The 16,941-nt window shown below is 41.1% G+C and overlaps 3 protein-coding genes across 5 annotated transcripts in view; all 3 read right to left on the reverse strand.

The window, feature by feature from the left end:
- The window catches only part of epg5 (ectopic P-granules autophagy protein 5 homolog (C. elegans)), a 37,526-nt gene extending 32,021 nt beyond the window's left edge, over positions 1 to 5,505 (reverse strand). For both annotated transcript variants that reach the window (XR_004656750.1, XM_034872487.1), the window contains exons 1-10: positions 4,816 to 5,505; positions 3,811 to 4,458; positions 2,913 to 3,173; positions 2,611 to 2,809; positions 2,351 to 2,487; positions 2,095 to 2,202; positions 1,933 to 2,006; positions 1,007 to 1,115; positions 441 to 555; positions 80 to 230 (exon numbers count right to left, since the gene is read on the reverse strand). Coding sequence is in view for 1 of the 2 variants with exons in the window: in XM_034872487.1 (XP_034728378.1) it covers positions 80 to 230; positions 441 to 555; positions 1,007 to 1,115; positions 1,933 to 2,006; positions 2,095 to 2,202; positions 2,351 to 2,487; positions 2,611 to 2,809; positions 2,913 to 3,173; positions 3,811 to 4,458; positions 4,816 to 4,869 (1,856 nt within the window). In the remaining variant the exon portion in view is untranslated. The remainder of the gene's footprint in view (positions 1 to 79; positions 231 to 440; positions 556 to 1,006; positions 1,116 to 1,932; positions 2,007 to 2,094; positions 2,203 to 2,350; positions 2,488 to 2,610; positions 2,810 to 2,912; positions 3,174 to 3,810; positions 4,459 to 4,815) is intronic.
- Positions 82 to 16,551, reverse strand: riok2 (RIO kinase 2 (yeast)). 2 transcript variants are annotated; one of them, XR_004656753.1, is made up of 12 exons: positions 16,301 to 16,551; positions 16,005 to 16,143; positions 15,787 to 15,903; positions 15,172 to 15,347; positions 14,945 to 15,033; positions 14,633 to 14,824; positions 14,437 to 14,529; positions 13,760 to 14,170; positions 13,425 to 13,524; positions 12,813 to 13,059; positions 10,856 to 10,860; positions 82 to 92 (listed from the first exon to the last, which is right to left on the reverse strand). XR_004656753.1 is itself a non-coding variant. In XM_034872540.1 (10 exons), the coding sequence occupies exons 1-10, from the start codon at positions 16,364 to 16,366 to the stop codon at positions 12,898 to 12,900; spliced, it is 1,545 nt and encodes a 514-aa protein (XP_034728431.1). In that variant the 5' UTR covers positions 16,367 to 16,551; the 3' UTR covers positions 12,628 to 12,897. The 2 variants fall into 2 exon arrangements, 1 of the variants encoding a protein (XP_034728431.1); XM_034872540.1 differs by lacking the exons at positions 82 to 92; positions 10,856 to 10,860 and having other exon boundaries at positions 12,628 to 13,059.
- On the reverse strand, positions 6,878 to 11,600 carry LOC117945222 (protein limb expression 1-like). The gene is made up of 6 exons (XM_034872590.1): positions 11,241 to 11,600; positions 10,531 to 10,727; positions 8,764 to 8,904; positions 8,571 to 8,666; positions 7,492 to 7,569; positions 6,878 to 7,386 (listed from the first exon to the last, which is right to left on the reverse strand). Exons 1-6 carry the CDS (start codon positions 11,374 to 11,376, stop codon positions 6,922 to 6,924), a joined length of 1,113 nt encoding a protein of 370 aa, XP_034728481.1. The 5' UTR covers positions 11,377 to 11,600; the 3' UTR covers positions 6,878 to 6,921.
- Positions 16,552 to 16,941: the final 390 nt, after the last annotated feature.

The raw sequence follows: 16,941 nt of genomic DNA on the forward strand, positions 1-16,941 counted from the left end.
AGAGAAAAGACAACATTATGGATAAATGTTATATACTGTATATATGTATAGTTTAACTGTAGATTATTGTTGCACTGACCGTATGATGTGTCCTATACGTTTAACGAGCTGTCTGTATCGTGCCCTGTTGTAGGTTTGCAGTCCAAGAGTGAGAATTTCGATGAGCGAAGAGGCAAAAGCAAAAACACGCATCATCTTCTGACTGGAACTGACCTGGGGTTCATAAACACCTGGAAGGAAATGTTTTTTCAGTTCATAAAGTGAGAGATACAATAAGAGATACAGGGTCCATGCCTATGGACCCTGTACATAGGCATTCTCTATGTGCTCCCTCTCATCCACGGCTTTTCATTTCAGTATCTTTGTGGGGCCTCCTCACATGAGAGATGACACACATGACTGACTGACAGACACACAGACAGACAGACAGACAGACGTACCCTGCTGGCTCATCCCCAGCATGTGTGAATAGAGCTGCTGGAACGGGAACTGGGTCAGCAGGGAGATCAGATCCTCCTCACAGAGCAGCAACCAGCTGCTCTCTGGCTCCTCATCCTAAACACAGAGAGGAACAATGCAGTTAGAGGCTAAATGGTCACATACTGGACTCTTTAAGACAACAAGTCATGACAGTCTCTATTTTACACTTATTGAAGCTGCTAAAAGGTGTTTTAAGGCAGGATGCAAAGTGGAGGACTACATTTTCTTCTATACATAAAATAGTAATAACACTTTATTATATAAAAAAGGATTTTGTTTTAAATCTACAAACATAAGACAAATGCAAACAATATACAGACTAATTAAATTACAATATTTTATGTGTTATGTTACTATTTGAAAAAAAAGAAAAAAAGTTTCTTAAAGGTTCCCAAAACACAGTGGTATCACTACAACATAGTGTATTAATCTAGCCTAATCTTTTAGATAATTATTTCTTTTCAAACAGTGATGTAGGAGTTTTATTTGTTTTCTTAACATGCGGTCATTGCCTGTCGAAACATACCTCCTCTCCCCCTTCATCCACTAATGTCCAGTTGCCAGAATCAGGTCCAGAAGCACCGGAGCTCTGGCTATCACATGGCTTCAGATGCCCCAGAAACTCTGACCGTTGTCTGGGTCAAAACACAGAAGCCACTGGTTAGAGATGTGAGTTGTTGTTTTTTTACCCTGAAACAATGGACTGGACTCTCAAGGAAAAACCAAAGATATAAAGCTAGAGTGTACAGTTCACACTTAGTGGGCGATAAAGAGTAATTGCACAAACTTGAGAAATGTTTCAACAGGCGGTTAGACTCAGAGAAGCAGATATCCTTCCTCTCCAAAAAACACCCCTTCATCTGAGGGACTGATGCTGGGTAAACACTTTTCCAATGACATATGGGTAAAAAGTTTACAATAAATTCACACGCCAAGATATGCTTGGGTGAGAATGTGCTGGTGTATGTGTGTTTTTATATATATATATATATATATATATATATATATATATATATATATATATATATATGTGTCTCCAACAGACTATCATTGTTCAATACAATGAACACTGACAATGACAATAAAGATCTATTTATCTAACAACACTGTCTCTTATGGACTAACAGTGGCAAAAAACTCATACTTAAATTCTGCAAGCCGAAATGGATTTCAGAATTAACACATTGCACCTAGAAAGTAAGGTTTATATCAAAGGATAAACGGGAACAGTTTTCAAAAATATTGTCATCTTTTATTTCTGTACCTTGATCAACCTACATCAACTTATTTTCCCATTCTTCATTAATCTGTACTTAGCTTGTAAAATATTTGTAAACGTTTAGGCAGTTCAATATTGCATATAAATGTCAAGACTTATGTACAAAATGCTTTTAATAAAAATATATTTAAAACAAGAAAGTAAGATGTTGCTAAAGGGGCTCCGGTATTTACCTTGCAGGTGACATTAGGATGGCCAGAGCTTGCATAAAGTGCTGTACTCCACATGTGTTCCTCAAAACTTGGATCTGAAGCAGAAATTGGCAACTCTAGTCAGTATGTACAACCACTGACGTGACAACAATAAATTCAAAAATGGCAGTGTCCCTAACTAACCTGAAGAAAGGGTGCAGCCCACTGGCCCACCCCGGCAGGACAGCACAGAAGATGACACAGTAGGTACAGGTGCTCTCCTGACCCTCCAACATGCAGCAGGACTGCCACCTGGAGAGTGGACCAGAACCATGCGAGAAAACAACAAAAAACCTCAACCAGTGAAACTTGGGAGTAAGAAAAGTGGTACAATGTTTGTGTGTGTAGGTGTGTGTTTGTTTGTTTGTGTGTGTGTGTGTGTGTGTGTGTCTGTGTGTACCAATCTCTCCAGCCAGTGATGGATGTCTGTCTGAAACTGTGTGTCATCCAGGACTCTACGTATAAAGCTAAACAGGACACTGACGGCCTCTTTCAAGGGTTGGAGAGAACAAGGCTGTGTTCTGCTACCCGAGTAATCTGATAACAAAAACAAACACAAAGCGGATTTAGGGTATGTACTTATCATTATGCATGAGAGACAAGTTTTTAACAGGCATGTAATGGCCACTTCAAGGCAAGTAGAATCTGTTAGTCTCTAACCTTTGAGTAGATGATACAAATATGATTCCACCTGGAGGCGTGACAGCAGAGCAGTGTACGCATGTAGCGTCACCTTCTGATGGAGCAGCTCACTGCGAGCTTCAAACATTCTCCTGAGCTCAGCAAGCACACACTGACTGAACTCTGCCTGCTGGAAGCGATGGTACCCACACACCTTAGATTGATCTGCACATACACCCTGTCAAGAGCAAATTGAAAATTAAGTTTCCTTACAGCAGAAGATTTTGGGTAATAGTTTTCTTGCCACACTTTATTTCTGTTTTTTGTTTTAACCACCACACCTGAAGTGTAAGCTGTTCATCTTTGAAGCTCCAGAGACGATTCTGTGTGCTCTTGCAGTCAGAGGACTGTGTATGTAACTGTGTGTGAGACTGGGTCAGCTGTCTACGACAGCGCCAGTAGTTCTGCAGCAGTTCGGTCAGTTCGTGGCTCTCCTGCCGGGCTAGAGCGCAGAACTGGGCTGCACACACTTCAACACCCTCTAACCAAGCTTGCAAACCTCCGCCGGGTTCCCACACACTCAGCTGCTCCTGTGAGAACGGCTGCAGGAAAAAAACAACAACATCAGGTGCAAAAGATTATCTCACATGTAAATGCATGTGTATGTGTAAGGATACAATGATTTTTGTTGAATAATATCTATCTTATCATCAGGGTCAAAATCAAAAATCACATTATATTGACCAATTAACTTAATGTTTTTATATATAATCACTTATATATGTGGATACCATGAGCAAACAGGTAGCGGCAATTACTGTTCACTGAGCTAGAACAGTCTGATAAGTTGCAATTTAAAAGCAGGAAACACGAATTCCCATTATATCATCACAATACAATAACCAAAAAACAGTTTTTCATGTTAATAAATTGTGTGGATTTTCAGTTGAATAGATGTCTGCAGAAATGGTGAATAACACGTTTAATTGTAAAATGAAAAATGACTTTATGACAAGTCAGCTTATGAATATTATTTTGTCACCACCGATACATTCCCAATCCTTTAGGAACTTTTAGGAGTCAAATTATACTGCATTCACTTTTAGTTGTTGTCGTATTGTTTCATGGGAAAGACGTTGACAACCTTTCAACTGAGTTGTTCGACAACACATATTTCAAATATCCCACAACTGCACTCATATATCTAACTTAATATTATCTCTCGGTGCATGGGATTACCTGAATTTCTGGAGCTGTCTCGGGTAATTCTGGGTAGAGTTTGCTCTTAGAAAGTTCAGCTACAGACTCCACAGGCTGCAAACTTGGAGGGGAAGTATCTTGCTCAGGAAGTGCCAACACTGCAGGTCCCTTTTGCCTACTTTTCATAGTTTCCTCACGGAGCTGCATCACGAGGCCCTCCTCCAGTGTTGGAAGAGAGGGGTACAGTGAAGGGGCACTCGGGGCTTTTGGGATCTGAAATTGAGTTGAAACACAAGGCGGATTCCACGACTGTGTGTCTTTTCCCAACTCAGGGGTCTGTGCTTCACTTTTAAGGCCAGCCCCCTGAGCTGCTTCTCCTTCATTGTCCTCTTTTGTCTCTGTCAGATGCACTGTATCCTGTGATGCCATAGACGACCGTGAAGTATTATCTAACACTGATGTGGGTAAAGTATGTGATGACGAGGTCTGCTGTTTCTCAGAGGGCAGATCTGATGGCTGTGGTGTGGTCTCAGGGGGCTGGACAGGGTCCTGCGGCTCCTCCACTGGCCCCTCATAGAGCAGACTGAGGGGGATGTCAGTGAAGCCGGAGGTGGAGGCCTCATCACAGACAGCTGCTGGAGCCGATGCCCTTTTGTCTTCCCCTGCCTGCTTCTGCTTCCTGACCAGCTGAAAACATAAACAACAATCTGAGATCAAAAAAAATATTTTCCTTGCTTATCAACTCAGCCTGTGCAGTAGTTTTCAGTGCAAACATTATGGTGAATGTGGAATGTTGCAAAAAAAAGATGTCTCAGCACAGGGTCCCAGCGATCAACTCTGTCTTTTAAATCAAGCTTTTTTCTTTTTGTTTTGGATCCTGAGTCTTAATGTGAGGTTTTCCAGTTTGCTTCAAATACATGAAAGTGTGTTGGACTGGATACTAGAATTGTGAGAAGTATGTTATTGTCTTGCTCTGTAAAGGACTGGGGATACCTGTTCTGCCCCAAAAGAAGAAAAAGAACAGTAAAAGACTTGGTTAATCACCTGAGATGTTCCGCTGGCTTTTGCCTTGGTCTTTTTTGGTCTTACAGCCTCCATATTTAGTGTCTGCTCACACAAGCTTTTCCACAACTCAGATTACACTGACAAACAGCTGACTGACATGTGGAAACGATGCTGATCAACTGACAACAAACACTCCTCATACATAAACCGCATCCACACAAACAGCAACCATTAGCTGCAATAGCAAGCGAGGTCTATCCTGTGATAAGCAGCTAGTGGCTGGCTGTGTTGTCGAGATAAACACTTGTCACGGGTTGTAAACAAAACACTCCTGAGTGGTCCGTTGAGAAAAGTCGCTGGCGGAGGAGAAAAAGGCAAACACTAGCATGTCTCTTAGCGTATACATACTATCCAGATTATACATTGTTGGAAAACTAAATCAGTCCCTGCTGATTAAACTAACGTCAACGTTAACGTTACAACTGAAGACGCTTTACCAAAGCTAAGCTAAGCTAGCTAAAGCCTAACACGTAGCTAGCTGTGAGCTCGTTACGCTGTCTTTCTCCTTAGTTATCTATTCACCAGCGGCTACACGTTTCCCGTATTGTTGTTCACATTATCGAAGGATTTCCACTCGTCGAGTGACATGAGGCCGTAGCCCCTTATGATGGTCAGCTGTCATTTGTTTTGTTTGTTCAGGAACTCCGCAATCACAATCTCTGATTACGTCACTACTCCACCTCTCTACGGAAAGCCAAAGAGCCCAAACTAAACATTTCGTACACACACCAAAAGTCACATTAGCAATTTTCTGTTGAAGTTGCAGATGAATTTCACTCATGAACTGATTGTAATATAATTGATGAAGTCATACTCAGTCAGAAAACCTGATTGATATCTTTTGCAAGAGAAACCTGAAAATACGTTGTGCACACCCATCCACACACACACATACACACACTCACACACACACACACACACACACGCACACACACGCACACACACGCACACGCACACAAACACACACAAGCAGTATAACAGTATAATACATATAATTCTGAAATGGGTCAATCCGCGTGATAACTTTTCGTTTGGTAGTTTAAGTATATTTTGATACTACGATTATGTACACACACACACACACACACACACACACAGAAATAAACAGTCTTCCCAGTTCAGAGTTGGTTTAATAAGAATGCACCGGACAAGTCCTGAGTCACAGAAAACATTTATTTACAAGTGAATATAACAACGATTTTTTTTTAAACAAACAAAAACATTTCCCTTTAAAATACATTTCCACCCACCACCCAACCAAACCAAAGATAATCAACTGCTATAAGCCTGTAAGCCTTTTTATCATGATCATGATCATAGCTGCAGTTGACGTGACCATCCTCTATCTCATGATACTACAAACCACATTGTATTGTATATCCAGCTGTTTTTTGACATCATCAAATAAATGTGTATCACAATCATGAAAGACTGTCTCTTAGCATCCAGCCAATATGACACCCAACCTGTCAAACAGTCAGTCAGTCAGTGTGCTGAAGCGCCCTGGCAAGTAATTTCCATTTAGGCAAATGACAAGCCAGATGGCATGCTAGACAGAGACGGAGAAAGGAAGAGTGACGCATGAATAAGTACTGAGTTGCTGGTAGATGAAGCAGTTCATAGGCTAAAAATATTATTTAAAAACTCCTGTATTTTAAATTACAGGTAACATTGTGTATCTTAATGTACTTCTCAAAAAGACATCACTAAACATACATAAAAGCTAAGGCAGTCAAATAGAGTGCTCTTTGTAAAAGCATTGAGATGGTCACTGCTACAGTTTAACATTTTCTGCTAATGGATTTAAATCATTTAACGGCTGTGTTTCTTGTAGTTAAAGTTGTAAATCTACACATATCTTTAAGTTCTATAGTCACAAAAGAGTGTTTACAAGGTTAGAACAGTATTACTACACAATTTAAAACGTTTTCGGTAACTGTTGTGCTTACAGAACACTTATGTTTACAATAAACCTGAAGACCAAGACCATGCTTGATATTTTCTGTTATCCCAAACAGATGCAAATTTCCAGTGGCCAGTAGCTCATTCAACTGACAACATCCATCCTCTACCATCTGCTTCAGTCTATTCAAAGTCATTCAAAGGCACATAAGTCGGAGGTAAGCATGGTGAAGGACTGTTAGGGGGCATGTGTTTGCCAGAGGTTTGACAGACTGTTTGCTTTGTGGTTTTATGGAGGGTTGGTGAAGGACTGTAGGGTGGAGTTATCTGGATTTCTGTGTCCTGGTTGTGTAATGTGTGCAAAGGAAGTTGTTCTTGGTTGTATGTGTGACTGGGCCCCTCGCTGTAGTCCTCAGGTGTGTGGTGAATGTATGCTTGACTTAGAGCCAAGCTGAGGATCTCTGTCTTTTCCTTGTAGAAGCGCAGCTCTATGCCTCGCCGCCGGGCCAACACCAGCTCCCTCTGCGCCACCTGCAGCTCCTCCCCGAGTCGCCCCGGTACCCTCTGCTCCCGTCCGAGCCAGTCCAGAGCCATGCTGCTGCGCATGTACTCATCATGTCCTCGCTGAGAGTAATAGGAAATCACACTCTGAGGGAACATAAGAGATCATCAGTTTGTAGCAGCAGATATACTGATGCTTTACCAAAGTTAGCTGAAACCAGGGATGAGGCATGTTCTTAGCAAGACCTGTACCTGTCGAGAACACTGCCTTTCCCTAAGAGCCTTCAGTGTCCCGTTCCACTGCAACAATTGGAAAATTGTCATCATCTCCTACACAGGGAAAGAGAGGGGGAGAAAGTGGGTTGGAATGAGAGAGAGAGAGAGAGAGAGAGAGAGAGAGAGAGAGAGAGAGAGAGAGAGAGAAAGTCTTGTGCAACCACATGAGTAATGACTTGAATAACAAACCCAAACATCCAGCTCTGTGTACATAGGTCTGACAAAGATAACATATTATGTGGCTGCTTCTTGAACCCACACCTAAACTGTGGATTGAAAGGTTATTGCAAATCTTTGGACACCATGTAGGTTTCACCCTGATTTATAAAACACTGTCTGAATAAATATCTGCCATGTGTTAAGAGCCTGTGACAATAGTGTTAAACAGAGAAATAATATACATTAACTTAAACCTCATAATACAATGATGGAAAATATGACACAAACGTCTGGGGCTGAAGTCCATGTTGTATCTGCTGGTCTGTTTGCTCTGTTGCCAACTGTGCATCTGCACTGTGCTAACGGTCATGCACCAAACTGTCAAACGCTTCCTGCATTGATTGAATGTATAAATGATCTCAAGAACTGACACCTGCATTCCTCTTGGTTAATGCTGTGTGTGCAGAGATTTAAATTTACGTGTGTGTGAATACATTCCCTTGTCTGTGTAGGTACATATGTGGACGCATGGAGGTGTGTGTGTTTGGAAGCTATTTCTCTATGTGGACCATGGAATGATAATGAGCCCATTTCCTCCTACTAAAACCCCTCTTTCTGCAGACATATGCTTATTTACACAAAGGTAGAAATATAAGGTGTTTCATACCCTGACTCCCCGCCCTGAGATGGAATGGGAATACATTAGCAAAAACATACTAGAGAGGTAATGATAACAATGGAGGGTGGGATAACCACCCAGTGGTTATGATTCTTGTTATGTTTGGCTTAATAAGTACCTCTTCACAAAGCCTGAATCCTTGAGGTAAATAGATCTTTCATACAATTATCACATGATTAATAATACAGCTACAATAGGCCTTGGCTTTATGTTTTACCTGGAACTCAAGCATGGTCCTTCCTATGTAGGAGTGGAGCAGCAAACTGTAGGTTCCTATACTGGTGCTTGAATCGCAAGCATCTTCTATAGAGACCTTAACAGAGACAACAGGGCAGGTCAGCTGTCGTGTTAAGACAGAATTCTTGCAATAATATGTCTAATACTGTGCGTTTGCACTGGCTCACACTCACAGCACTGTCTGTGGCCGCCTGCTGTAAACTCTGAGTGATGAACTGAAGGTTAATACGTCGACACGGCAGCTCGTTCACAAGTGAGTTCATCAAGGCCACGCGAGCTGCATCCCTCCGAGCCTTTGCCTGAGTGTCACACACCTGTGAAGGAGGAGATGATGAACAGGAACATTTAAAATTCCAAAAGGAGTGCAAAAAAGAGAGGGGAACTTTTATGAAACATTGCAGAGCAGAGCCAAGGGTTGACTAACTTGAGTCAATAAGACCTGTCTGGACATGAGAGCCCACTGTTAGTCAAATTCTGATGATTTTACACTTCATTTAAGCAAATCAAGGGATCAGATATTAAATCACCAAAAAGATTAGAGGCATTCACAGATAACTAATCACATGCCTTCTCTGAGCCGTGGGCTGCTGTCTGAGTCACAATGAGCCCATTGAGAGGCATTATTGGACTTAAACAGAACATCAATGTGAAACAACCTTAAAAGTGTGTGTGTGTGACCAAATGAGTATTCCCACTGAATGACATTCAAGTGTTGCTAGTGAACACTTACCTCTGAATGTGAAAGTTGATGTAATGCAACAAATGCTTTTGCTCAGAAAAACAACAGTTTGTGAGAAAGCTTGATTCTCAGGGTGTTTTGTAGTTGTTGAGTTGATCTATTCTTGGCTGCTGCAGCAAAATGACGAGAAGCAATTAGAGATTGACCTGTGTATTAGGTGGAACGTTGGCTCAATGGCTGACATTGCTGCCAACTTCAAGACCCAATCCGGGCAGGGCCTTTCTATGTGGATTTTGCATGTTCTCCCACTGTTTGGGTGGATTTCTGCCCCCCTCCCCCACCATAAAGACTTACATTCTAAGTACCTTCTGCCATTGCCCTTGATGTACAGTAGGTACGGGCAGTCCCCAGGCACCAGACTATGGCTGTGCATTGCTTCTAATGAGTTAGGATGGGTTCAATGAAGAGGATACATTCCTTGTATGGGTAAATCTACTTGGTAAATAAAATAAATGGCCTTCTATAAATATGACTTTTTCAACGGAATCCCATTGCTAGGCAACAACCTGGCCCCTTGTTGACTTCCTGTCAGTTGATGTCATTCACACACACTGCAACAGGAAATCAACTTGGGGCCATTTGGAATGTTTTACATCTGTGGTCTGGTATTACTACTATGTAAGTGCTAGGGGTGGGAATCAACACACGCCTCCTGATACGATATCATCATGATACTCATACCATGATTCGATATTATTACGATTTGAAACATATTGCAATATTCGGCGATATATTGCAATTTATAACCTTTTTTCCAACTTCAAATTTTTCCCAATTTCAAATGACTTCCCCAAAAGGAAACTTTGTTAACATCTGTTTTATCTCGGAAGATACATTTCTCTGTTTGTTCATATCACTTCAATTTTATTGCTGCAAAATGGGATTTTCAAGCAGACAAACTGACCAACACATATTTAATAAAAGATCGAAACTTGATCGATACAGTACTGCCACTGAAAATATCGCGATACTATGCTGTAAAGATTCCCCCCCCCCCCCCACCCCTAGTATATGTATTAAATTCAAAACAGTAGCCAAACTAGCCATTTACATAGACCAGAAACATCAACTGCATTATGAATCTTAAAAGTCCTAACTTTTAGCTATTGCTGGTCAAGTATGTGTCCTTCCAACATCACAAAAAGGACAACTAGTGTCTCACTGACACAGTGCAGTTCATCCCAGTTGATGATAAACTCACCCTATAGTTACCAAAGCAGCTTCCTCCAGGCAGGGTGACGTAGCAGACGTATGGAGGACCGGGGGACGGTGCAGACTCGTACAGCAGCAAGCTCTCTGTCGGGATGGCTACAGAACCATCTGACTCAGTGGAGGAACCACTTAACTGACCAGTCTGCCTCTGCTCCCAGAAGTTATGGAGCATGGCCACTACATTCACTGCACACAAGTGGACACAATTCATCAATCATGATTAACTTTTTTTAACATGTAAAATACACTGCTAACTTTCATAAAAGGTTTATTCTAGTCTCATACTGGTAAATGTGTACACTTTAACATAAAACTACAAGTCGGACCTCTGTAAATCAGCATTCCCAGACAGTGTTTATTTAAGCAGAATTAGGAGCTGTACATGCCACCCCAAAACTTATACAAATCACCATTTTGTTACCTTTTTCTAACCCTAAAAGAGGTTTGAAAGTTTCCTGTGTTTGTCACTGTGTGATAAACTATTTACTGCATCTCCGTCTATAGTGGCAGGGATAAGTTGACTGACACTTGGAAAAATACTTTGCAAGAAATGTAACAACATTAAGCCTGTTATGTATCATTTACAACAGTGGTCACCACAGTTATAACAATTGCAGCAATTAGATTCAGATATCTAAAACAAAGCTGTGTCTACTTCCTGGTTAACTAAGTTTCTCACAAAGCTTCTCCGTTACTCACAGTCTTTGGGCCTGGTGTCGGTCTCACTCTGCGACAGGTATGACATGATGCTGTCCTCTACTTCCACTTTACTCATCTTTACTTCCACAGGTGCATCAAACACAATCAGTCCCCTTGTCACATCAAAATGGTCCATCAAAACAGCAAACTTGACCCTATAAATGAGCAACCAGCTCTGCCATCACAGCTCAGGATGGGAACATCATAGGGAATGAGCTCAAAATCTGAAATGCCCTCTACTCTCTCTCCCCTTCTCCCCTCCTCCTCCTCTCCTGTGTGAGGATCCCACCAGGGTTTCTCTTTTGAAGCGGACCACCTTTGTCACCCTCGCTGCCAATTAGCTCAGAGGGCCCCTCACTCCTTCCACACACTCACACACAAACACACACACACACACACACACACATAGAGGTGGCGAGCTGGAATGCTGAGCCCCTCCCTTTGGACTGTGAAACTGGCTAATCCTTGAACAGAGCTGGGCAGCTAAACCTCCACAGACCTCCACAAAATTGTCAAGTTGAACCACAGATCGCACAATGTACCACGCTGAGGAACAGGAAATACATAAGTTGTCTGTGGAAAGGTATATTACCGGATGCTTCTTTTATGTGACATACCCTCAGTACCCAGCATGTTAGGGACAATTCTACCAAACATGTAGTGTCTAAGATGTCTGGGGTTGGTATACTTTTGACTTCACACACTAATTTGAGCCCACGGAGGCCAGGGTCTCTGAGCTCCATTCACCCGCTTCAATATGAATGGCCATTGTTCAGGTCTGAATTCACCCGTTCTCTGAAAGCCTCTTACATATAAATGAACCAAATTCTCAGAAAGTTGTGTTTTCTTAGCTCCAAAGTCCTCTACTTTCTCATCTGTTACATGTCTTGCCTCTGTTGAGTCAGGACAGAGCGAAAGGGTATGCGTGTCTATTTCATGCTGAATGTATTGGTGCGTTTTGGAGCATGTTATGTTTGCACATGTTTGTGTCCCTTTACTTTTTGATTGGTTGCTCGGAGGGTGGAGGTGGCTATCTATTCAAACCACCATAACAGTTGGGAGACCTGTGAAATGCAGGAGTTTAGCATAAAATGAAAGCGCTTCATGAACTTGCATTCTGTTTGATTCTCAAATCCACAAGAGTCACTGTCAGCAATACACCTAGAATGAACCTGAAACTACAATAATGGCGACACTTATTCTAAATGTTTGTCTTTTATAGGAATCTTGGAAGTTGATTTGCAACTATCAACTTAAAACAATGTTCTCACTTGACTAGCAAGCATGTAAAGCACAGGTGCATATAATGTTCTGACAGAAACAAATGTTAATTTTACTTATTTCCTAAACCACTCTTTTGATTAAACAGAGAAAAACACATTTTGAGTAATGTTTAAAATGGTTTAATTATCAAACACACAGGTTTATTATAAGCAGTCAATATTTACAATAGACTGGAAGGTTGATCTTGATAGTTCACTAATGCTGCTGCTGAAAACAGTTTGTTTTTCCTCTTCTCTCATGTATTTTCCATAACAGTAAGGCACAGTTGAGTTGTTTTTCATCAACTATCATTTCAGACATAGCAGAGGAACAATGCAGCATACATGTTAACCATACAAAACAAAATGTGGACATGAATTCTCTGCAGTCCCATTTATCCCCAGAAAGAGGCGGTCTCCATACTAGATTTGATGTTATCTTGGTTTTCTCTCCTGGATTTAGTCACCAAGTTGGCTTCTCCCTTCTGCAAACGTCTCCTCTGTGCGGTCTTCTGTTGTTTGGTGAGCTGCCTCCGCACCTTCTGACGGACTACCTCCTGCAGACAGCCAAACGACAGCAGGTTACTACAGATGAATGCACGCATTCATAACAGGCAGACAATAACAGCGGAGACATAACAGCATCTTGACTTGTCTCTGCTTCAAAACACCCATCACATTCTTTGATAACCTGCAACACAATGTGAAAGCGCTATAGCAACATCTACAGGACATTTCAAGTTTAGTCGAAACGGTGTACTAGGATTGCTACAATGTCTGGTAAAACGCCCAAACTTCCAAGTGATCACCTCAATCAGAGTTTTTGTATTTTATAACGGTACTGTATTGTGTCCTTCACTTTCACATTGACCCTTGTATAATACATTAACTGCAGACAGCTGTGTGTCTGTGTTTTACTTACTGGTGGTATTGTAGAGCAGCTCCCTATACTGCCCATTGTCCCCTCACTGTCCGTCCTCATCCTCCTGTGTTCTGCCATATGTAGAAGACCGTCTGAGTCCCTGCAGGAGAAAACACAAATCAAGTGCTATTATGGGACATTATGGCATTGGGCTGTAATTTGCACGTTTTTAACTACCCAGCTTAATTTGACACAAGTGATGCTATATTTTAGTCAAATGTCTCTAAAATGTATTGAACATTTCTGAAGATACCATGCATTTGTATTCACAGACCTAGAATTATTTGTTGACTCTGTACAACAGCTACAGGTGGTTATATTAATTTTCACATTACCTGAAGGGTTTGAACTCTTTGTTGGAGGCGGAAAGGTCTTCTTCTAGCTCTGGACACTCATCCTCTGCCTCATTCAACTCTTCCTCCAAGTCCCCCTCTTCATCACTTCTAGCAGTAGATGTCTCAGTTCCTTTTTGTTCTTCCCTTTTTTCACTCTTATTCTCCTTATCTTGTATGTCTGGATGAGAGTCGCTGACTTTCAGACCTTCCAGTTCTAGCATTGCATGCTTATATTCCTCCATGTCCACACTCTCTTCTTCTTTTTCTACCTCCTCGTCTGTCGTCTCTTCATCATCACCTTCCTCTTCATCCTCTTCCTCAGGTCCAGCTGGGTGCAGCAACGCAGCATCTCTCTCCAGATCCTTGGTGAAGCCACTAGCTGAGACTTCGACATCTAGAGAATAAGACCGCCTGTAGGAATAAACAGTGAAAACAAATCAGGTTTTTAAAAAAATGTAGAAAAGACAACCATTGCAAAATATACTCTTTTCTTAATATTGGGACAAATGTTGAATGAAGTACAAAGTAAATAAAATCAAGTTGTTCCATTTCACATCGCAGACAACATAAGACATTTTGGTCATGGTCACTAAAAAAAGCTTACAGACATCTAAAACACATTTTTATTGTATTTGAAGATGTTTTGTTGCAACTGAATCCTGAATATGAACAGTTACCTGATATCTTTGAAGGTTGGGAAGACCGCGCTCTCGTAATTGTATCGTTTGGCAAAGAAATCTTTGATACATTTGACATCTCTGTCAAAATACCTATAAAACACAGTCAAGTAAAGGGAATAAAGGATACATCTTTTTTGTTTGTTTTATTCATTCATTTGAGGTTCTTATTCATTTGTATAACAGAGACACCAACCATTCAGCATTAGGATGCGAGGTGGACACCATTTGAGGGAAGTCAATCATAGTTATGTGGTCCTGGTCGTCCAGCATGAGGTTGAACTCGTTAAAGTCTCCATGTATCAGGCCGTGATTGGCCAGTTTGACTATGAGCTCCATAAACTCATTGTACAGTGCAGGTGGATCCTTCAGCTCATGCACCTGATACCTGGAAGACGTCACACACACACACGATAAAAACAAATTATGTAAGGAGCAGAGAGTAGGAAAGTGTGCTATTGCTATTATATTATATAAAGCAAACGAGAAGGATGGCTTGTTTACATACAGTGGATATCCATTGATGAACTCCATCACAACAGCATGTCTGTTATAGTCCACAGGTTTGGGAACAGGAAAGCCCCGATCATACAACGCCTGGAAATTAAGAGATGACTCAAAAGATGCACCAGACATAACTGGATTCCTACTGCCCATCTTGTGAATTGCTGAGTGACATCTTTCTTTCTACACCACATAAAACTTAAATACTTTATCCGATTTTTGTTCCATTACCTTCATGTAGGCAAACTCCTTCATGGCAGAAAGGCGAGAAAGGTAGAGCCAGGAAATGTTTTTCCTGTGTTGGTGGTAATCTCTCTTGTTCTTCAGGTTCCTGAAGGACGTACGACCCAATCTGTGGAGCTTTAGAGCGTACTGCTCGTTGTTTGGGCTCGCCACAATATATATATCTACGGGTTGTGAGCACAAACAAATATTTTTATGAACATGAACACAAAGTTTCTGACCTCAATTAAGCAGCTTGGAAACCTAACAGAGAACATATGTATTTACATCAACATGTAGAGAATCATTACACAAACTAAGCCCTTTTGAAACACTGCAGTTAAATATACATCTCGGCATTTCTTTATGGTTAGGGGTAAGAAGAAAAAAAATAACAACAGGGATGAAAATAGTTCAATATTATTTGAAACTGTATGCATGTGTTTATTTCTCTGAGATGAATCTCCATATAGGTATTAAACACTTGACTTTGCTGATGTGAAGCTTATTATGATATAGCTATACAGTACGTATCAACGATAACAAACTCGTTTCATGCCGTTGATTCTAACCGAATCACGCATGCCAAACAAGAGGTGGCTATGTGGACGTTTTTTTTCTTACCTGACTCTTTGCCCACACCCATCTGATTGCCAACTGAAATGAGCACCTCTCTGGAGCAAAAGGTCTTTAAAGCCAAGTAGTCATATCCTCCGTTATTCAACCTGTAACCTTGCACAGCTGAAATCCACAAACACATGCAGCATTAGACGAATAACCTACACGTGCCTTCTCTGACAAGACTAGTGAGGTTCAGTTAGCATTCATGTGTGTATTCTTACTCTTGTTGCGTTCATAGGCCACAAGTTTGTGTTTGACAAGCTCTCTGAGGATCTTGTTGCAGCCGCCGTGTTTGAGGCTAGCGATGGAGGACAGGAGACTCACTGGGACAATCTCATGGTTCTTCATCCCCATCTCAACCTGTGTGAGGAGTAGTTCACATGAACAAATAAGAATAGATCATTAGAGTGCTAAAATAAACCGACCAAGGCTAGCCTAGCACAGGTCAACTAGCTATATGGTACTTAACAGTTAGCTAGCTCAGCATGTTAGCTCAGCTAGCTAACCTGCCACTTACCGCTGTGAGGACTCGGAAGTCATCTCGAGATAAGTATCTCAACACCACGACATTCAGCTTCCCCATGTTTTCAACCGGATAACAGTTAGCGAGTGTGTGTTTAGAATATTATTACTGGTGCTCAGTGCTCCACATTTTTTGTAAACACACGTGCAAAGCGGAAGTTCGGGGAACGGAAACGGTCACTTCATTTTACATTCTACATTCGACGCACAAACATAACTAATACACGGTAATACAACACACAAGAGTTTACACAACATACGTTAACAATGTTTCAGCGTAAATAATAATAATAATAAAAATGAAATTGAATAATAAAACAACAGATATCATTAGCATTAACATCACATAAGCATGGATGTATAAAAAAGGTTCTGATAAAAGGAGAGGTTTACTACCACCTAGTGGTAAAGCGGTGAAAGTCAGGAGACACACATGGGTGCACATCCTGTAAGGGCCATAGACTGTATGTTAACATTAATATTAACAGTCTGTGGTAAGGACGCGCTCTGTGTACATGTGGTCAAGGAACACAGAAATATTTCTATTTTTACTTAATGTCATTTTAGAAACTATTCTACAGCCTAAAGATTTTTTTTAACCTGTTTTCAAACCTAATATTTCTGTAGCTGTTTCAA

This window comes from Etheostoma cragini, chromosome 5, assembly GCF_013103735.1.
Source record: "Etheostoma cragini isolate CJK2018 chromosome 5, CSU_Ecrag_1.0, whole genome shotgun sequence".
NCBI lineage: Eukaryota > Metazoa > Chordata > Actinopteri > Perciformes > Percidae > Etheostoma > Etheostoma cragini.